This window comes from Gallinula chloropus (assembly GCF_964237585.1).
Source record: "Gallinula chloropus genome assembly, chromosome: 5".
Classification (NCBI taxonomy): domain Eukaryota; kingdom Metazoa; phylum Chordata; class Aves; order Gruiformes; family Rallidae; genus Gallinula; species Gallinula chloropus.
This window is the reverse complement of record NC_140090.1, coordinates 57,466,538-57,489,478: the sequence shown is the minus strand read 5'-3', so window position 1 is coordinate 57,489,478 and position 22,941 is coordinate 57,466,538. Positions and strand designations below refer to the sequence as shown.

The window sequence follows — 22,941 nt, the reverse complement described above, 5'->3', positions numbered from 1 at the left end:
CACGACTTTTCAGATATGATGGAGAACGGCTCAGCAACCACATCAGCCAGCTCCTTGAGGACCCTGGGATGCATGTATACTGGCCTCATAGATTTGTAGACATTCAGTCTCATGAGGCAGTGTCTGACTTGCTTTGCCCTTACAGTGTGTGGGGATTTACTCCCCCAGTTCCCACCTAGAGGTCCAGGGATGCAAGGTTCTGGAACTTGAGAATTATGAGAATCCTGTCTGCCAGAGAAGACCGAGGCAAAGAACTCATTCAGTACCTCAGCCTTCTCCACATCAGTTGCAGCCAATTCTCCTTTCTCATTTACCAAAGGGGATGTGCTCTCTTTGGCCTGCCTCTTCTGGCCAATGTACCTGTAACATCCCTTCTTGTTTTTAACATCCCTCACCAAGTTCAGTTCCATCTGTCCCTTGGCTTTCCTGGTCCTATCTCTGTCATTCTGAACACCATCCCTGTGTTCTTTCCAGGCAACACACCATTGTTTCCAGAGCTTGTATTTGCCTTTCTTTTCCCTCAGTTGGGCCAGCAGGTCCTTGCCCAGCCATGCTGGTTTCCTGCCCCTCCTGCCCACTTTCTTATTCAGAGGGACAGAGAGCTCTTGAGCTCTCAGAAAGTCATCCTTACAGAGTAGCCAACTCTCCTCAACATTTCTGTCTCTAAGGACCACATCCCAGGAGATCTCGGCCAACAATTCCTTAAACAGCCTAAAGTTTGCTCGCCTAAAGTTCAGGGTCCTGGTGCCACTCTTTGCCAGGCCCACATTCCTTGAGATTGCAAACTCATCTAGGACATGATAACTACAGCCCAGGCTGTCTCCAACCTTAACACCTTAAATGATTTCCTCCACATAAGTGAGCACCAGGTCCAGCAATGCATCACCTCTGGTCGGTCTGTCCAAAACCTGAACCAGAAAGTTGTCATCTGTAGACTCCAGGAGTCTCCTGGATCTTTTGCAGCTCTCTGTGTGGTATTCCCAGCAGATATCTGGGTGGCTAAAGTCCCCCATCAGGATAAGTGCCTGTGACTGCAATGCCTCCTGTGGCTGAAGGAGAAAAGCCTCATCAGTAGTCTCTCTTTGATCAGGTGGCCCGTAGTAGACCTCTATCACCAGCTGTTCTTTATTAGTCCCATAATGAATGCGCAACTCTCTTCCAACACACCATGAAGATTTTATCACTTGATTTCACTCATATTTGTAATTTATATCCTTAAGATGCAACTGCATGATAAACGTTCTTTGGTAGCAAATTCAGGCTAAGAATATGTAGGTCCCAGCCATGCAGCCTTTCTCCAGACTCTCTAGATGTGGAGACACAAGACAGCAAACAAACAGCGAGCCAGTTAGCAAGCAGACCCAGCAAAGGGCTCTGGATGAGAAACCATGCTGTTAATTTTGGCCCAAAATCTTGTGCCTGCCACACACCCACCCACACTATGCCATGAGTAAGATATGTATGGATAAGTGCCTCACATCACAGCTTGCTTAAGACAATTCTGAGACCATGTGGGGTTTTTTTCTTTCTGAGATGACAAGGAGTAACTTACTCTTGCACTATAGAATAGCAAAGGCCACATTTATTGTGCGTAGCATGGTTCCCTTGTGTCATTTGTTCACATGACTGACAGCTTTTGAGGCAGTAACTGTCAAGCTTTCTGAACTTATGTAGATGCTTTCTTACAAGTTACACAGCAGCTCTTAAATACATCTAGAGAAGGATAAGGTGGCAAGAGATGTTGAAACATGTTTTGTTGGCAAGTTATGTTACTTCTATTGTCCTCACCATCTTTTTTTTTTCAGATGGCTTCATGTTTCTGTTTGGAACAGGACCTTCTTGCAGTCAAATACTGTGGCACTGGTGGACAATATAGACCCTCACACTCATCACTTACCCTGTTTCTACCTTCCTAGGCTAGTTTTCTAGTGTAAGTGTATGACTCGGTAGTGTCTCTGCATTACAGGGTAGCTGCATGTCAAAGTACACTTTTATTGTTATATACAGCAAAAGGCAATTGCATCCTAATTAAAGTATTGTGAGAGGCTAGTAGAAATAGTTCTTTAGTCCATAAAATGTAGTGAGCAGGCTGTTCATTCACTGCAGCCACTTGCAGAGTAGGACTACTATATAATTTTTGGAAACTGCATAGAGTACTGCTCAATCTAACCTTTGTACTGATTAGTAACAGGGCTGCAGATGCACAACAAAACAGCATCTTGTTTTGACAGCAAGCTGTGCCGGCTAGAAGTCAAGACCCTAAAAAATTAGTAGGTAGTGACATATATGCATAGATATAAATATACATGTCCAAATGCAGACACATATATTCATGGATGACTATCTATATATATATATATAAAAATACCTCTTTTGTGCAGGAAGAAGACAGCTGATTATTGTCCCATCTTAAAACAAGTGACTGACTTAGACGGCTCTCCCTCACATCCTTTTTATCGTTCTCCTCCAGTAATCAGAAGCCAAGCTTACTAGTTAATACCTGACATTATGAAGGGACGAGATTGAGGAGTAACATCTAATCTAGACCTATATAGATGTATACATCTCCATGCAAATTTACTAAAACAGTAATCCTTATGTTGAGCTGCTCATTATGGTTTTTTTATGGTACATAGATGCCCTTCCCCACTGACAGCATCCAAGGTTGTTTTTGACAGGTGTAAGATAATAAGGGTCAGACCAGTTTGCTTCACTATTGGTGTTGAGCCAGTTTATTACACACTTCTCCATAGTCCTGCAGAAATGCTGTTGTGCATTTGTGCATTTGTTGGGGGGGGATGTGGGGGGAGAGTGGTTCCCACTCTGAAATACTATTTTCTTAGAAAACATCAGCCATTTTATACCAGGTTCTTTACATTATTTAGCTCCCAGTTAGGACCAAATTAACTATTTGTGCTTTTTTTGGGTTTTGGGGTTTTTTTTGTGGGGGTTTTCGGGGGAAGGGGGATTTGATGCTTAACTGAGTCTTTTGCAGTACTCTGCTCTTCTCTCCACTCCATGGTTCAGACTCAAACTGGGATTATCATACTGTGGCCGATTACAAATTACTGTGATGCTGCTGCTGCATGGAAGATTGATGATGTCAACTTTAATGGCAAGGTTATTTTAAACAACAGAATGCAAGCCACATGCATGCAATCTTCAAGACTCCAAAAGTAGACAAAAGGGGTTTTTTACATGTATATAAATATATATTTATATATATATATATTTATATATATTATATATATATTATATTTTACTTTCTGTGCTGCACTAGAAGAAGCATAGTCCAAATAAATTCTAAATGTTCTTGATTTTTGATAGTCTTTAGACTGCTTAGAAAGGTGATGACTCAATCATAACCCGACCTAAAGGTGCTATGAGAAGCTCTACTCAGCCATTTAAAGTAAAGTAGCTAAGTTATACCAAATTAAATTTTATTTGACTATATAACAGGTGTTAGGGTGAGGCTGTTCCTGCGTAATTATTCACTTACAGCCCTCACAGCATCCTCTATGGCAGCTGGTAGTAATTATTCTTAGGAAGGGACTGATTCTGGAAAGGGAACAAGAAAGCAAGGTGGCTGGGTTAGTCTTAGTTCAAAGTATTAATAACATTTGCTTCGTAAATAAATTATTATTCATGACTTGGTGACATATGTGTGTTGCGTAACTTTATGGGACACAGCCTGTCTCAAAGAGGGAAAAAAAAACCAACACGGCAATCTCTTCTTTTAGAACACAAATACATAAATTTTAATCTGAGAAAAATACAAAATGAAACCATGTACAAGTTATGTACAAACCCTTTTTACAGGACAATATATTTATCACTGGATATTACATATGACAAAGTCAGGTAGATCATTTCTGAGCACCAGCATTTGCTCTCTCTCACCAATCCATAATGGTAAAAAGTAAAATGATGAAGTCACACTCCTTTTTCTTGATGAACTTTTAAATTAAGATGATAGCTGGTTCTCAGTGTGCCTCCCATCCCCAGTCCCAAACTAGAACTAAATAGACATGTATAGTCATCAAAATATATAGAGAGAGTGTGTGTGTGAGTATATATATGTTTGCACTTGTTTGTTTTTTTTTTTGAAGGATAAAAATAAAACCAAGCCATTGGCCTTGAACACTACAGAAATGCAAAAGATAAAAAGTAATAGCAACTTTTTTTTTCCCTTCTTTGGACAGAGGTTCTCTTCTTTGCATTAGCTAAGCGTGGGTGTCTCAACTGTACCATAGCAGAAGCGGCATATGTTTTTTTGCACTTGAGGAAAACTTGAGATCATTTCTATTGACATTTTTGTGTGGTTCTTATTAGTTATTGTCCCGTCCACAAAGTGCTCATGCGTCAAATTTTCATTTTCTGAAAAATCTGTGTTCTCTATTACATGGATTCAACTGCTTAAATGTTGTGTTTGGTTTTTTAAGTAAGTTATAAAGAAAGATCTCCTTTAAAATGCATTGATTGAAGCAGGAAGTTTTCTCTCAAACTCACTAAGGCTCTAATTAGATGCAGCATTACTGTGTTGAGCTTCTTAACTTAGATATTGTACTCAATTACACCCAAAGTGATTAAAAACTATTTTACATTTTATATTTTTCATTCCCCCTACCCCTTCTCATTTTGATAGTTAACACTAGTATACCATTATATGAAGCACATACATTAGACCAGCAGTCCTATCATCTATTTACTTCAGTGGAATTGACTTGATTATATAGGCTATTGCACATTATGCACTACACAGGTCCAGTATGGCTGCATGTTCTATAGCAGAGAATATCTGTGCAGAATAGATACATTACTTTTATATAAATGTAGCTTTGATAAATACTGGGGCAGAATTGTCAGTACTATAGGCCTATATACCATCCTAGGCAGTGGCCACAGCCGAACAGCTCCTCCATTCCTTTCATTATTTGAGATGGGGCTGTACCCACACCTACCAGTATTGTTCAATACAAGAGTCCTACAAATAGTGTGCCTGCTAACTGATTATTAGGAGACCTGGTGTGTAGATATGATCAATTATAAACAACCTATATCCCTTAAGCCTGGGATTGTTCTAACACCAATAATAATAATAACAATGTGCTTTTTCAAATGTTGGGGATATTGGTGGTTCAGAGGGTAGAGAGGAGGAACAAAAAAAAAAAGGAATATAAAGAACTCCCCACTGCATTTTTTTCTATGCATGTGCCATTGACTTTGACAGCTATTCCCAGGCCAATCCACTGTAACACAGAGAAACGATTTCTGTTTTCGCTTTGTCCTGCTCATCACCTTTCACGCACATGGCTATTTTGTTTAAGCACATTTAAAACTAGAAATGAAAGGTGAGACATACACTTACTTTGGTGCTAAAGAAATTCACAATGATAACAGCTTTAAAAACAAAATCTCACACAGAGTCTCACATACACACACACACACAACACACACACACACACACACACATGCCCACCCCTCCCACCCCTCCTCAACCTCAGAAGACCTTACTAACATGCTTCTTGATAAAACCGTTTACATGCTTGCTCTGTGTTTAACTTGGAGCCTGTGAGAAGCAGCTAGAACAGGGCAGTGACTAACGTGTTTATGGATTTGCCAGTGAGTGACCAAGGAGTGCAAACATGCATAATTAACCATTTGTAAATTATTGCTTTTTTTTGTGTGTCATGCATTAGTTTATGCAGCAAATTATTGCAGTAGTTGTTAGATGTTCACAAACTCACACTAAAATCCAACAAAAGCAGTCCTCTCTGTATATCACACTACAGACTTTCCCCTTCATCTTCTGCTGAGGAGTTCAAGAAATGCAAATCATCCTCACACTGGCCAAAAAAAACCCCAAACAAACAAACAAAAAAAGCCAAACCAACAACAACAACATTGCCCAGTACCTAACAACCTGCAATAAAAGGTCACAGACAATACATTTTCAGTATTAATTAAGATCTTTTGCTTTAAAAATATCTTTAGTGTGGTTTAACCTGACTTTCCCAGCTGCTACAACAGCTTGCAAACTGCTGAAGACACGCTAACTCTTTCAAGAAAAGGCTATGTGAGATAAGTTTTATCCTGAAGCACATGACCTTTGTCTAAGCACCATTGGCTTTCCTATCATCAGAGTTAGTTGAATGGGAGATAGCCATGTGCTTCTATTTGCTCAAGTCCCTGGATGTGTTGTGTGCCTCTCACCTCCTGCTTTCTCTATTCCTACGCTCCTGGCTTTCAGGCTAGTAGGTCTTTGTCTTACAGGTGGCATTGCAAATTTGTCCATGTACTGATCAGTGTTTGGCCATCCATGTCGATTTGAAAGAAGAGCTGTTACGATAGAGGTGACAGCTTCAGAAAGTTTTTTTAAAAGTGCAAGGAAATGTTTTCATTTTTTTCCAATAAAAAAAAATCAATTGTATACTTACTATCTTGCAAGCAATAGTAAGACAATCACATTGAGGCCTTAAAAAAAAGCATTTAAACTCTGCCTATCTTCTTTTCTTTACACCTTAACTTTTGCTGAGCTTGATGCTTGTCACCCAAACAAAACCACAGCAGAGGCCAGTTTTATCCTTTCATTTTAGGGCTCATGGGCTTCAGAGGACAATTTAAGCAATAGCCATGAGAGAGAGAGAGAGAGAGAGCGCACACACACACGCAAACTTGCTGGCACTGTGGGTGTGCCTGGGTGTGGGGAGGGGCCAGGACCACAGTCCTGTTTCAGCAGTGAGAGCGGTTTCTGCAGTGTACTGACTGTGCACAGATACTATAACTCACAAGAACAGCTGCTGTTAAGTCACATATTTGCTTTTCCCTTGTGTCTTTCTTCACCCTCAAAAGAAACCAAATAACAAAACCACCCAAAACAGCCCAACCTGTGCTGACTCTGTGTCAACTACATGTAATACCCCCATTTATATACATATATCTGCATGCATATATCCACACATACATGTATGCATGTGTGGACATGCATATTTGCAGACACACGCACGCTCACAGACATACTCTCTATCCAATACATGAGTTAACAAAAAACTCCAAAACCTGTACTAATTGTGTGTGCATGCAATTATGAAAAAGCTGATTTCCCCCCCCCTCCTTTGTTGTCTTTTGAGAAAGGAGTAAGAATTATTAACAAAGCTCAAAATTTATTTCTACATCAGTCATCATGTGGTCTGTCAGCTGTCACTTAGGCCACGTTCCCAGGCATCTTACTGTAATTTCATATATCCCTTGCCCTTATTGCCCTTATTGCCCTTATTGCAACCTTTAATGGCCAAATGTCAAAGATCTCCAACAGATTTTCTACATGTTCCTCTATCTAATTGCCAGAAGGGAGTTTTGTGTCTTTGGTCATCAAAATAGGAGTAAGACAAGACTGTTCATTGCTCTTAGATTTTCTATAAATGAGAAATGCAACTCTGTAGTTATACCTGTTTCAGTCTTGCTCTTTGCCGGTGTTGTTCTATTTAATGTTACATGTGGAACTGTGCTGGGACAGAGCATGAATGCATTCAGGTCTTGACCCATATTTATGTGAAGTTGGCATTATGATGCTTTTGGGTGTGACAGTTAAACTGGACAGAGACTCACGCAAGCCTTAGCCATGTAGGAGTGTTGCATTTGATTAAATACTATGTTTTATCCAGTGAATGCTCACTTGTGAAGGAAGGACACTCAGAAATGCACTGTATATAATAAAGATATAATGTTCTATGCCTCTACAGTAAACACTGTTCTCCTAAGAAAAAAAAAAAAAACCCCACAAAAAAACCCGCCCCCAAATCATATTATTTTGGTGAAATTGAACACAAATTTCAAAAATTCTCCTGTAGTCAGGACCAGCATTTATCACTCTGGTTATAATATAAATGCAGTTCATAAATGAAAAAGGAGCACTGACTTCAAAGTAAAGGCTTAACATGACCCAATGTAGGAACTGGATGTAGATTATAGTGTGTCACTAGCTAAAGCAGCATAGATTGGAAGAACTTGCCAGAATCTTCTTCTGTTTTGGGGACTGTGAAATGGGTTAAACATGGTCTAAATAATAACAACAACAACAAAAAAAATCATCTTAAATTGTTTTGTTACTTTGTAGGAGAGTGAAATATTTTAAACAATCCAATTTTACAGATGCTGTATTAACAATTCTTGTTACTGTCTTTAAATAGCTATTCTACAAAATGTAACAACAAATAGTCACAGCCCAAGAAGTCACTCCAGAATAAAGCCTATTAGGTGTTAGTATGGTTATATTTGTACTGCAGCCAGTGGACAAACATTAAAGCTGAGATAGTTTAGCTTAAATGTTGGATTATATAGTGGACATCATTGTTTTCACAATAAACTCATCTGCTTTATATTTGTTTGATTCACTGATATTTTTCTAATGATAAAAGTACCACAGTATGTTTTATTGTGGTGTTTAATAACTCTGCAAAATTACAAAGCCTAAAGTTAACTTGCACAATGAAAATCCACCTTTCCTGATGACTGGGTCCTATGTTTTGGTTTTAATCCCTATTAGCACAGCCTTTTTTTATTTTAAAATTTATTTCTTCACACAATTGTGTCAGATGTTGCTAATTTGAGATAGAGAGAGTTTCTAAATCATTTATAACATCAAATGCTTGGGTGGATAGATACTGCAGCACAGATATGAAACATCACATTTTTGTCTGATGGCTATAAAGCTTGTTGGCAACTTTGTGAAACTACTGACACAAAAGGCACCCATCAAAGGCCTTTTGTAAGTTTTCATAATAAATACATTCATTACTTTCATTTGGTTATTACTGTACTTTTATGTGTGGTGTCCCAGCAAAGTGAAAATAAATTGAATAAAAACAAAAATAACCCCAGCCTCTAAAAAAAGATGTAGCTTGGTGTGGGTATTAACTGAGAATGTTGTGAGATTATAGAGCTGAGGCTAAACCCGGTTTTGTCCTGAACTGAACTCACCAAAAGGCGACTCAGGACAAGCCTTCTACCAAGTTATGAGCTGTCACCAAAGTTCAAAGATCTGGAGCTTAAATCTCTATACATATCAGGAAGAATTTGAACCAAATAAACAAGACTGATGCAAGGCCATCAGCCCTGTTGAAGTAAGAAACCAACAAAATATGGTAGATGAGAAGGTTTATGATTTCATGCACCATTTATGCACTGGCTTAAAGCACTGCAATACATGGCAAAAGAAGAGAAATTGCCAAGCTTGCTTTCCTGAAATTAGCAACTGCTGATGGCTAAAGGGAAGCAGAGCAGAATTGCCAGATTTTCCATCTATCACCAAGTGCTGCCTATGAGCACCTTATCTATATGGCCCTTGGTTTAATGTAGTGATGCTCACTATGCTAGTGAAATTATCAAGGATGCTGGGTGTGTGTGTGTGTGTGTGTGTGTGTTTGTGCTCACGTGCGTGTGGTAGGAGGGGGCGCAGTGTGTGAGGGGGAAGTTATCAGACATTAACATAACTGGCAATTAAGATGATCTGTATATGGTAATAAAAGAATAATTCAGAAGAATGTTACATGTACAAAAATATGACTTTCAACTTTGAAAATAAGTAAGTTCACTTTATTAAGAGCTGGTGTCAATGCTGAACAAAATACACATCCTCCAGTAAAGAAACATCTTGGTGAACTTTTTTTTCTTCTCTCTTGATTTACTAAAATACAAGTTGGACCGTTTTTTTTTTTTACTTTTTTTAAATATATCATTTGTCTCCCTTAATTACATGTCCTTTTAACTGTGACCATCATTCTCCTTTAAGCCAAAGACTGAGGTTTCTTTTTCTTTTTTTTTCTTTTAAATTCTTAGGAGTCTGGCCACATATGCAGTTTTTTTAAGGGAAAATACTCGACAATGAAAAAAAAAGAAAAATATATTTTTTCTAATAAATAAAAAATAATTTAAAATGCTAGAGGCTATACATGACTAGTTTTGATTATGTTCATTTATAAACGAAAGTTTCCAAAATACGTGGAAGCAATATTAAAGGCAGACAAAGAAAGATCTGTCTACTTTATTTTCCCATTAAGCTTGCCCTTCTTAACTTCTCCATCAGTGGTTCAGCATGTAAGAGGAATAAATGTCACATCACCATTCATGAAGTTTGTCAGGCTTTAAAAAAATAGTTCTGGTCTCGAAGGAGTCAACATTCATCTTCAACTTCTCTGATTGGTGGTATCAAGCTGCTTGTCGATTTATATTGATTGATCTGATTGGCCATGTGAGTGCTCATGGGCTTGATTTGAATGTTTCTGGGATAAGCATTATCCGGTTCATCTGTAAACCATTTCTTTTCTGCTAAGGAGCAAAATGGGTAGAGACAGAATAAGGAGGGAAAACGAGAGTTTTAATTAGTGAAGCACATATACACATAAACACACTTAAAAAAAAAGGAGAGAGTAGCAATCACTAAAGTTTATAGAGAAAAGGCAATCAATAGAAGGTGACTTTGACTAATTGCTAGCAGTATAGTGCATTAGATTAATACCTCTGAAAATACTTTTCATGAAAGGAGGATGACATGTTTGCAGATTTTATAGTAGAAGCTAAAGAAAACTGTCAATATGCTCGTTTGCTTGTTGAATGTAAGCACGTGCTTTTTTTTTTCATGCTCAGGTGAACGCCCTCTGATTCATTTATTGAAAACATAAAACAAATAAAAGGCTAAACTGAGAAGCCAAGAAGAGCAGACGGGCTAAGGGTAATGCAGAAAAGAGCACAAAATTCCATATACAGAGGAACACCTAAATAGTCAGAGGCTTCTCTGAACCATTTCAGCCTCGGGCTGGTTGCTACCACTGGTTCAAAAATCATGCAGAAGAATGTAAAGAACATTCCACAGTTGGTGCTAGAATAAATAAGGGCTCGCATTCATGCTGCCAGATGGCTGTGTTGCTGCATGGGTCGCCCATTATATTGCTACTTAGCAACCTGTCTGCCTGAGGATTCTGAACCCTTCAGTCTGAAACGGGGTATGGAACATACCTAATGCTGCAGGTGACTGTAGTAGGGGCTGAAGTTAATCCTGAAAGGGTTGGTAGTGAACCATGACATCAAGGCAAAGGAAGCAGGACTTAAGGCAAGATTAGAGGGGAAGCTGTTCCTTTTATATCTTTGGGCAGTGTTTGTTTCCATGAACATAGCAAGAATTAGATGGTACTGATTTAAGGTGGGCTGGGAACAACATGGGAGAGAGTGAGGATGCTGAGAGGCTGTGACATTACAGCCCTTACCTAGCTGGTTAGGACTGTAACAACTATATTGGATTGTTCACATGTAGATGTGGACAAAACTTCTTAAAATTCACAAAAGGAAATTAAAAATCAAAAGTATCTTTCTAAGCTCTTTAGAGAACAATTACTGCTCTAATTTCTTCATTGCAGGTGTGCAGCTTTACAAGATAGCTGTATTCAAAGACTCAGAAAATTCTGGTCTTAGAATAGTTTATGGCCATTATGTGCTTGCACTTTGGCAAGCATTTGTGAACAGTGTGCTCAGTTCTCGGCCTCCTTCCCCAAATTCCAGAGCTGGGTGTACAGAGCAGCAGACACAAATGGTTCTGGTGATGGGATTCTGCAACCGGGGCATTTTCATCATTACAAGGAAGGTTTAATGTGCACCATGTCAGAGCCAGTGCTCTCACATGTATGCACTACTCATATCATTGGGGAGCCCAAAATGCTTCAGAAGCTTTAGTATCTCACTGAAACAATGCCAACAACTGCTTTTGCTTACCACTGAAATGCTGCTGTATCTGGGCTGAAATCAGGGCAGAGTACTCATTTTAGATAGATTAGATAGATAGATAGATAGATAGATAGATAGATAGATAGATAGATAGATAGAAGCAAAGCAAAATCCACCTCAAAAAGTCAAGGATTGAGCACAGAAGCTCAGGAGTTGAAGCAGAGACTAGAAACTGGAACCAGGAAGAATAAAGGACAAATATCTGGACATAAATTCATAAAGATAAGCAACTAGATTCAAAGTTAGGAACTCTAAAGAAGTAGATCGATTTCCAGAATTACTGGAACCTGTCACTTTCATAGAACCCACAGTTGGGGTTGGAAGGGACCTCAAAGCCCATCTAGTTCCACCCACCCCCCCGCCTCCCCAGGGGCAGGGATACCCTGACACCCTCCACTAGACCAGGTTGCCCAAACCCCATCCAACCTGGCCTTCTACAATTTCATGAACAGGAAATTTAAACACTTACACTTGACATGGATTTTAAATGTTTACATGCAACACCCATATTCCACAGCAACAAACCCTAACTTCAGGAGGGTTCAATACATCATGGTTTTTTAATTTTATTTTTCAGACATATGAGTTTCCTGTGCTTATGCTTCAAAAAAAAAATACATTGGAAAAAAGGAATCCTATTAATTATTAGTGGGTTATAACTGAAGATAAACAGAATACTGTACTGTTTCTCTTGTAATTTTTTAAAATGTATCTTCTTTTTAAAATATGCTACTCACTTTTTAGCAGGGTAGATAGTTCCCTGCCCCCTTAAAGCTGACCGAGTCTGAACAATGTTCAATCTCCCATCTCTGTCTCTCACTTACCTATTATAATTAAGTTCCCTTTGATTTGAACAGATTGGACGATAGGAATTCATAATGTTACATCCTGCACACTGAAGCTAACTGATTAAGTGCTTTAAATTATTCTTCCTGACAGAATGATAAAGTTACAATCTGTTCAGAGATGATCTACAGCTTGCCAGACTCCTACCGCTTCTTTCTACATTCATTTATCTTTTTGTCAAGCAGTTATAAAAAAAAAAAAAAGAGCCTCAATTCCATAGATCTTTTAAAGTCATCAGAACATCTGAATTATTAATGAGACTTTAAAGGAATGGTTCCTGATGGGGGATGGTTTAAGAAAGGTTGTAGAAAAAAATATCTGGGAATGTGTACACATCAAAATAATTTCAGCTCCATTTAAAAAACCATTTAGTTCAAGTGTGACACATGAACCATTATGCATTTGTGGAAACCAATTTTATGTGATCTACGATTAAACTAACCTTTCAGAGAGGTGTAAAGTGTGATGGTTATCATGTTTTAAAAGCCTTGCAAGATCACATAAACAATTTCAAACTAACAGTTTTCTAATGGTTTGTGTTTAAAATGATTTTGAGGCAAGTTAAGCACTGTGAACTTTTATCTCTACCTTCTTTTTTAACATATGGTGCAGAAACTTTCAGTACAAACAGAACTTGGTGCAAGTTAATTCAATCTTGTAGCAAGAAAGTGGAGAACTCCATGAGTGCTAAGGATCAGGGAAGCTCTGCACTGTATTTCTCAGCAGCCAGTGTAAAGCATTTCTAACACCCCCTGTCTGCCCTAGAATTTACAAAACAAGGCACTTATTTATGTGTTAATATTTACATTAAAACTCAAACCCAGGGAACTGAGCTTTAGAAAGACACCATCAAGTCTCTTTTTGCCTCTATCTGGCAAACAATAAATACTGCAAAAATAAATAATAAATGCAGAAACTACAGGGTTGTAATTTATTTTGTTGCCTACATTTCTTTTTGCCAGTGCTGAAACTTTGATCCAGGCCATTATCATGTCCAGCATCAAATGCTTGGACGCAGGTTTAGTACCTTTCCCGTTCCTCTTTTTCCATTAAAATTTCTTTGACCACATATTGACGAATCTCCTCTGAAAGTCCATCAACCGCTACACTTACCTTTGAAATGTGTGCTTGACACACCCCGCTTTACTCCTGACCTCTAAGATATGCTGCTCCCATGAACTAAATGTCCTTGAATCCTTTACACACTTTGCAATCTTTGTTATGTTCACAGTCTGACTTTGACATGTCTTCAAAAGTCTTAGCACAGATTTTTACGTATCTGAAACAAACTACTTTTTCCTTTATATCCGTCTGGAAAAAACTTTTTCAAGTCTTTATATACTGTTATATTCACCAACTTCTTTCTAGTTCCATTCAGTCAGTTTCTCTCCCTTTTGGTATACACATATATTGAACCTTATCACATAACTTTCTAATTTTTGTTCGGTGGGGTTTTTTTTTGTTGTTGATTTTTTTAAGAGCTGTTCAAGAGAGTCCCTGATCTTACCACTCTATTTAATTGGTTTGTTTCTGGTAGCATCACCTGAGAGGTATTGGAACTAAGAGCTAAGTAACTTCACAGACCAGAAAGCAGAAAACATTTACTTTCCTGGGTTTTCAATGGGCTGTCAGCATCACAGTGCATCCCTAAAAGTTCTAAAGATTTCATGCTCTTACTAAAAATAACTAAAAATTAACATGTTGTGTAAGACTGCTCCTTGCAGCATAAAAAGATAGAAATAATTAAATGAAATGATCAAAACAGATTTCTTCAACTTGTGTAAGACTAGCAATTCTTAGCAACAGATGTATTGTTCTGGTGCTTTAAAATTTCTGCCATTAATTCTGGACTGAGTAATTACATTTGAATAAATGTCACTGTGAAACAACCTCTCTTCTGAGCAGAGGCAAAGAAACACTAGCTAAACATGACACAAACATTTCCTAAATTTGTGTTCTCACCATAACCCCAGATTACTTCACAATTGTTTTAAACATGCTTTTTCAAATGATTCTGTTCATGTGTGTGTTTGTCTGCCTCCCCCCGTCCACATATGAAACTTCTTTATAACTAAGATGAAAATTCTGCCATCCAATTTCTTCCTGTGTGACAAAAAAGTAGTGCAAGTTTCTCCACCCACCTACTCAGCAACATTTTGTTTGGCAGATGAGTATTTAACATGTAGCGGGCAGTAAGTAATTTGCAGGGACAGGAAGAAGAAACTACTCTTACTTTCTGTGGAGGTCTTTATTTTGCTCCAAGGCAGCTAAAGTTTTTGGGATCAAAAAATGCTAACCTTGACTTGTTGATTTTTTTTAAATAGCTTTAAACTAGTTCATTTATTACTTTTGACAATGGAAATTTCACTGGAAAATGCCTGACTGCCAGTTTAGACTGGTGGGATCCCATGGCAAGAACCCACAAGTTTGCTACATGTCATTTTGTGTCAACACTCAGATCAACAAACCTACCAAGAACATAGTTTCCATTGTCAGAACCATACTGGCACTGATATAAGTGACAGGACCTCCATTTAAAGCTCTAAAATATATTATCTTGATGATTAGTGCTGTTTTTCCACTCTCGAAAACTAACCACAGTAGATACTAAGAATGTTTGACTTGGAAAAGTTTTTTGAACAAATGGGAGATTTATTTTTTAATATAAAAATTTTTGACAACATGACATAGTTGAATTAAACATTCCTCTACTTGCAATGACCAACCTCCCAATTCCATTAGTATAACCGTAGATGAAAATCTTCATCCCTATGGATTGATTTGATCGCACTTAGAAGTGAAAATTGCACATTTAAAAGTCAAAACTTTAAGCCTTCCAACTTGAGGAGAGAAGATGGAGGAAAATTAGACTTCAATATGTTTTGAAGAATTCAGGTTTTCATCCCTATTAGATATTCCTCTTCTGTTGCTCACACAGTAGACAAGGTGCTTCTCTAATCTACACTGTTTATATTTTTTCTATTTGAGCTGCAGTTATACAAATATTATTTTTTTAGGATAAAACCATTACGTAGTGTGTGACAAGTGGCTTCATATTAACACCCTTCCTTACTCTGCTAAATGGAAAACAGATAAAACATTAATGGAAAAGCATTTTGGTGTCAAAGCCATTAACATTCTTCCAAAATGCGTAACTGCTCTCGACTATTTTCACTCAATATTGCCAACATAAAAAGATGCTCATGAACATACAAGGGGGACAGGGGAGTAGGGAGGGGAAGGGAGGAAAGGAACTGGAATGAGGAATGGGAAATTAAAGTAATGTCTGCATCGGGGTAGGCATCTTCATTGAGCAGGAACCTTGGTGTTTACAAAAGGATACGTGCAATTAGAAAGGCAAGCAGATGAGAGGATAAAAAAATAAAACACGGTTGAGCAACAGCAGCAGCAGCAGCAGCCAGTTTTACTTTTGGTTTGGAGGGAAAAAAAAAGGCAAAAGAAAACCAACAAAACAATCAACCAAACAAACAAACCAATAACTGAATAAAGTTTGTAACTAATTTTGTTTAATTTCACAAGTTTTCACAAGGACAAAGTTATAGAAGGAAACCCACAGCAGTTGCTAGGTCATGCAGAACCATTAATTGTCATACCTTGGCCCATTCTATTCATCCTTGTTGCACTTTAGAAAAAGAAGTAAGCTATGTAAGTTTTACAATGCTTTTAAACTGTCATATTTCCTGTTGAGCACTTTAACTGGCACATCCTTGTAGTAATAAATATTCTTAGGGCAAAAGACAATAAAAACTTTCTTTGCAAAAAGAAACACAGAATTTGTCTTATGAAGAGCAACTGTAATTTGTAGGGAAGCATCCATAATTTGCAATGCATTTCACTGATAGGACTTAGAGCTGCATTTGAATGCACACACACATATATACTGTATTCCAATCATGATGCTTAACACTGCAAGTGGCACTCTCTGTAGCCCACTTATATGATTCCAGGTTTTGTCAGTAAAAGTGCTTGGCTTCATTGTCAATTCACACAGCAAGCAAATCTTCAAAATTATCATGCTTGGGGAAGGGGAAGGTAGAAAACAATACTAACCATAAAAGCACCTTGTCTGGGTTGGCAGTTACAATGCTAATCACTCCCACATCCAAATATTTATTTTCTGTCTGCATGCTTTCTTGCTGGGTAGCCAGGGAAGGTGGTATGTGTTTCTGGCCTCCCTTCCCTGGGAAAAATCTTCATACCACCTAGAACTAGTTCTACATTACAAAAGGTTGGCATTTGAAATTAAAAAAAAAAAACCAAAACAACAAGCTTGAAGTATCATTTCTATGGCTATCTAGGGTAGGTTCATTTCCACTGTTTTATTTAATTCTCTGCCACAATTTCTGTTTGGGTAAGTATGTCGTTGGTGATAATCTGCATGAGCTCAACTCTGGCAAGTGCCTAGAACATGATGCCTCAGCACAGTTAGTATTTCCACCCCAGCTCTCTTGTTCTGCTCACGGGCCGTCCAGGGCACAGCACCTTTTCTCCCCAAATGGGAGAGACCTTAAAGGCACTCAGTTGTCTTCCCCTGTATTACTGCATCCTGGCATGTACCTGTTGAAAAGAACCAGCTAGAAGATGGAGCAGGATTTCTGGAGGATCTTCGCCTATTAGGAATCTTGTTGGAAGATTTATACCACCACTCTAAGTTGGAAAAGTTAAACTACCATCTGGGGAAAGGAACAAAGTCCCTTGAGATCTGATACTTAAGCATAGAAAAATGCTTGCTCTTTTCTGAACATTATTTATTCTGTACATAAGGTGACTAATTCACCTTTTAAAGATGTAAAAGTCCCAGGAAGGCAGTTTTTAATGACTTAACATCCAATATTTATGATACATATGGCTTTTTATCCCAAATGTCAAAAGTGAAAGAAAATATAGCTATTCATGTGGCAGTATAAATAGACAGAATAATAATTTAATATGCAATTAGACTCTTTCTAAAGTTAAATTAAACCATTGGAGCTTTACAGCTCCACATCCAGACAATTGCAGTGTTAGAGGGAAAAGACACTATTTCCAAAAGGCTTGTATTTTGAAGTCCTTAAACAAGCAGAAAAGTCCCTGATGTTGCTTTGGTATAAAGCAGGTGAGTAGCAATAATCTATACAAAGAGTGTAAGCCCTATACAATATAAGTTTTCAGAGTGAAAAATCTAAATGGATTTTTTTTAGTTGTGGTTTTGTGTTTTTTTTTTTCTTTTTTTTTGTTTTACTTTCAAAGGGTTAGTTTTATAAGCTTCAAATAAATGTAGCAACTCCTGTAAATATGAATATAAAAAAAACTTACCGCAACATACATCAACACTTCTGCACTAAATGACTTTCTTTGTGTAACTCTGACACCAAGAGCAAGTGTTCATGTTAAATATACTCTATTTTCTGATATGTAGAGTAACTGCAGTGAGTTATTTATGTTTTCAGTGTGCCTATGGGTTTAGATTTTTTTTTTTCTCCCCTAGCATCATAAATAACTTTTGGTCCGTCTGCTTTGTTGCTGTTGTGCTTAAGGGTTTTATGGTGGTGAAATAAAAATGACAATCACATGCACACTGTCATACATATGCAAAATATGTGTACAAAAAAGAGAGAACTCCATGGGAAAACAGGGAACACTACTGCTGGAAACATTAACTGGGGAGAATGGGTGGTGAATGCAAGTTTCACACACAGTGGGAGCAGGTACACATATCAAAGTCTATCTTCCTGCACATACTTCTGTTTTTCCCGGGAATCCCTGGTCTTGGTGCGGTTCGGTCGGTTTGCTGTTGAGGGGATGGAGTGAACTGATGAGCTCTTCTTGCTGGAAGAATAGGAGGAATGGGAGGAATGAGAAAGACTGGCCCGGGACTGGCCAGCATTGTGGTCAAATTGCATCAAACAGAAGATCAAGTCTGTCGGCACAAGCTCAAATTCATATGGTGGGTTTGTGATAACATAACTGAAAAGAAAGGAAGAAACAAAGAAAAAGAGAGAAAACAGGTTTAAATTTGTGCTAAAAATTTCTTCTAGAGTAGTTATCTCATGAACATTTACCCAGATTGTTGCACTCCCGTTTCCTTCAGTGCAGACCAAATTTTAGCTTATACAGTTTAGGACCTTCTCGTGTCAGATATCATTTTTAGTGTTTCCTGTTGTGCAGACACATTGTCTGAATAGGATGTTCTTCAAGTGACTCATGCCTTGATTTCTCAATGACACTCCACAAAACACCTTCCTTTCTCTAGATGCACCGTAATTCAAGCAAACAGATGCTAGCAAACAGATTTACATATTTACAAAACCCAGTAAAATATCCACTAGCAACAGTATTTAAAAGAATGGCTGAAAAGCAGGGAGAGGAGGATTTTAGGTGCGGGCACATTTAAATATAAATTTGCTACATATTTATTAAATATTTAAATACTATTAATATATCAAAGAGTACAATTATTTGCTCGAATTGTGACTGTACATAAAAGAAGTTAAGGAAAATATACCAGCAAATTAGCATTGGGGTTAATATTGTTGATTTGTGCCATGTGTACATTCATGGCCTTAAAGAGCATTTATAAAGAGAAATCTGTGCTTCCATGAAGCCAGAATACATCCCAGGCCTGAAGTAGAAGCTCTATTAATTTTAAGAATCCCCACCTTCAACTAGACTCCTTTCAGGGAAGACCTTATAGGCCCTGCTGCTAATCTTTTCCATATATGTGAAAAACACATTTGAGCAAGGCAACAGGCATTTTCTGTCCAGGCAAGAAATGAGCAAAAATTTATCACAAATCTCACAATTTCTTTTCAACTTAATTCACTGCTTGTAAGAAATCTGGCTTAGCTGCCATGTGGGATCTTTCTCACCAACAAGACCAAAGGTGAACCAGAGATTTTCTAAAAGACCGGACTTACCGTTTAGTACATTGGCTGGGAGTACTTAGATGGGCATCCCTTAATCGATAAATTCCAAAGCAAAGCATATTGTATGTTTTCAGTGCTTTACAAAATAGATCTCCATAACAACCTCCATCCTAGGAGAAAGAAAGGAGAGGGGAAAAAAAAACCGAAACAAAAAACAGCACATTTTTTCCTTTCTCTTCTATGTTAACACATCAGGGAAGAGGATTTTGAGTATGAGCTTTTACAGAAAGGACAATGTAAAGAAAGTCAGCTGTTTGTCCCAAATTAGAATCCTTTACCCAAGTAAGTAATTATGTAAAGCAATTGTTATTTTAGAGACCCTTGGTCCATGATATGATAACAAATTGGGAAGAATAATTTGATTTAAACTGGAAATATAAATTTTGGTGCAATGCATATTCTACAAATTATATTAATTGTGGTATTAAATTGTTAGCATTTTTGACTCTTTTTTGGCACTAGCTATCCTGTTGTCTTAATTCACTGGGGAACACAATGGAAATTAACATTCTGAGGGGTTAATAGAATAATAAAATATCTCCCACTTCAAAATAATGATGAAATGTATGACATTTTTCATAAACAATATTTTGATTAGCAAAACCAATTTTAGATTTGATAATCTGTATACCTAAATGTTGATTCATAAGTAATGATGAGTATTAATGCATTATACCTTCACTGATATGGCGCAATTGAGGATCCAGTGAAATAGCATTTGAAGAATTTATATTACTTATTTGTGAAGTGTTATACCTCATGCCCAAGTGCTCTGATGAGCTGTTAGGCTCAGCTATGAATGACTCCTATATGAATGGAAAGGCTGTTTACTTCTATCTGTGTACTCTCATGACCCTCAATCCTTTATGGGACTCCCTGTCCTTTCTCTGAGGGTGATAGAGCACTGGCACAGGCTTCCCAGAGAGGTTGTGGAGTCTCTTTCTTTGGAGACAGTCAAAACCTGCCTGGACACAATCCTGTGCAACCTGCTCTAGGTGATCCTGCATAAGCAGTGGGGTTGGACTAGATGATCTTCAGAGGTCCCTTCCAATCCCTACCATTCTGTGAATCTGTAATAAGCATATTTTAAGTAAGAACTGGAAGCTCCACAAAAAGACTAAATAAGCTTATGAAAACCCACTGAAGGTTTAGACATTGCTCACATTTACAATGGATTATTGTTAGACTGTTATATCACCCAAGTCAGCTCATCCATTTCTTTAGCTGACAACTAAGGGGAGACACAGGATTTTCTGAAAGAAATATTCAGGCAAGGACTCTCAGAAGTAATATAGATCCTTAAAAGGGTAAGAGCAAACCTGGCACTTTGTGCTGTAAATTTTCACATTATCCAAAACCTCTATTAAAGTAAATATACTTCTATAAAGTAAAACATAGAAATTATACACTAATTAAGATAGTTTTTTGATTCAGTCTAAGAACAGAAACAAGTAAGACTGCAAACCAGCCTTGGTGCTATATCTCTCTCATGATCTTACCCCTAGGTCTGCAAATGGCCCATCATACAAAGCCAACTGAGCAACTCGACACCTGTCCCTGTTTGCAAGTGTCTGGGGCGTGCTGTAACCTCCTCTCAATGCATTTTCCTCAGCAATCAGTGCTTCCAGCTCTGGTGTGGCTCCTCCTGTTACCAATGTCCGTATCAGTGTGAGGATATTGTCATTGAAGTATGTCTGCAGAGATAAAGAAAGCTCTTTAAGCAAACACCATTAAAGTCACAACTGAAGACATCCAAATTACAACTTTTCTGGGTTTCTGCTGTTTAAAGTTCTTGGCTGTCTCTTCAAATAATTTTATATAGAAAGTGAAAAGACAGCAGCCTCCAATTACTCTATTTTGTTCTATCCCATTAGACTCCTATACCAGATCCTTCCTTTTAAACACCAATTCAGGCTGATTTTTATTAAAGTACAAAAATTTGAATGATTTATGTTTCCTATAATTGGTGTTAGTAGTGATGCAATGACTGCTTTCCTTCTCATTGCCTTCATGTCTAATAATGGGCTTTAGGACATGTAATTGTAAAACTCAGACCACATTTAAAGCTTACACAGGCTAGATTGCCTTTTTACTCTTGTCACCAATTCGTTGGGGAGCTGCCTTTGTGCAGCAAATGTCATTACTTATTACTGTGGCTGGACTCTAGCAGTCTAACCAATGTATTGTACTAAACATCTTATTACGAGACTTGACAGTGTTCAGACATAAGCATGTATCAATTAAACATCTTGAGTTCATTCCAGATAAATGTATGATGAGTTTGGGATCCTGGTGGTCCTTTTAAAAAACTCTAGGGTATAGAGTAAGTGTGGTTTATTAGGGAAGATTTACTCCACACTGACATTTTGCCAGCATCTGTAGCTTCACTGGTCTGTCAGGCAAACAATGGGTATTTTAAATATTAATTTAATGCCAGATGAGTGAGTTTCAAGTTCACTTAAAAGTATACCGGTACAGTTCAGAGATATTCCATTAATATCTGCCATGAAATGTGCAGAGCAAAAAAATAATGTTGAACAATAGGAGGCACCATCACTTACAAAGTCACTAATGCTTGTTTTTCAGAAGCTTTGCAAGTGTGGGGGACGTGTGAGAAGAAAATGAGCTCACAGTAGAGTACACAGGATTGACATTACTGGATTTGTGGATTCACATTGCTAGATTTGTGACTTTTGTTGAACTTAGGCCTTGGTCTGTAGTCCAGCCTAGTAAGAATGGACGTTGAATTCTTACATAGTGCTTGTTGTCCAAAGACAATACTTTTTTGATAATACTTTTCAGTGAAATTCATTGCTCTATCCATAAAATGCAATTGTATTTAATACATGGCTAAACTGAGGTACAGGTTGAAATATTTTATCCTGAGATCAAAAAAGCAGAACTGGTTTCCTATATGTTACTTTGATACTCTTTCTATGTATAATAAAACTTCAGTTTTATTGTTCATTTGAGATGACAGTTAATACAGGAGAAAATGAACTCTTTGGGGCAATGATTTTCACTGTAACATTGAAGTTTCATAACTTCAAGCTTAGGCATATATGCCATTCACCTGTTGCCTAAATTAAAATGAAAGGAACATATTGTTATTGTTATACATGCCCTAGAGCAAATATTTGCATCTCATCAACTCCAATTATTTTAAATTAGCTTCAGTAAGGCACTACATATTTTAAATACAAACTGTACTGTAAAGACATTAGCAGGGAAAATTCAGTTAGTCTAAACCAGCAGCTAATCTCAAATCAGCTCCCACATATGTGGATGCATTGTGTAACAATTCAAGTGTAATACTCAAACCTTTCTTAACATATAGAAAAATCAATGTGACCCCTTGCAGGAATGTATGTCTGGAGTTATTACATGATGTTTA

At 37.6% G+C, this 22,941-nt stretch overlaps 1 protein-coding gene across 2 annotated transcripts in view; it reads right to left on the bottom strand.

Annotated features, from left to right (window-relative positions):
• Window positions 1-9,523: 9,523 nt before the first annotated feature.
• Window positions 9,524-22,941, bottom strand: part of KCNMA1 (potassium calcium-activated channel subfamily M alpha 1) — a gene marked incomplete at its 5' end in the record, with an annotated part of 459,986 nt that continues 446,568 nt past the window's right edge. The window contains 5 exons of one of the 2 annotated variants that reach the window (XM_084265235.1): window positions 9,524-10,323; window positions 16,236-16,264; window positions 18,364-18,588; window positions 19,539-19,657; window positions 21,047-21,241. In XM_084265235.1, coding sequence (XP_084121361.1) covers window positions 10,172-10,323; window positions 16,236-16,264; window positions 18,364-18,588; window positions 19,539-19,657; window positions 21,047-21,241 — 720 coding nt within the window. In that variant the 3' untranslated portion in view covers window positions 9,524-10,171. Of the gene's footprint in view, window positions 10,327-16,235; window positions 16,265-18,363; window positions 18,589-19,538; window positions 19,658-21,046; window positions 21,242-22,941 lie in introns of both variants that reach the window. The other variant, XM_084265236.1, reaches the window with a different exon arrangement.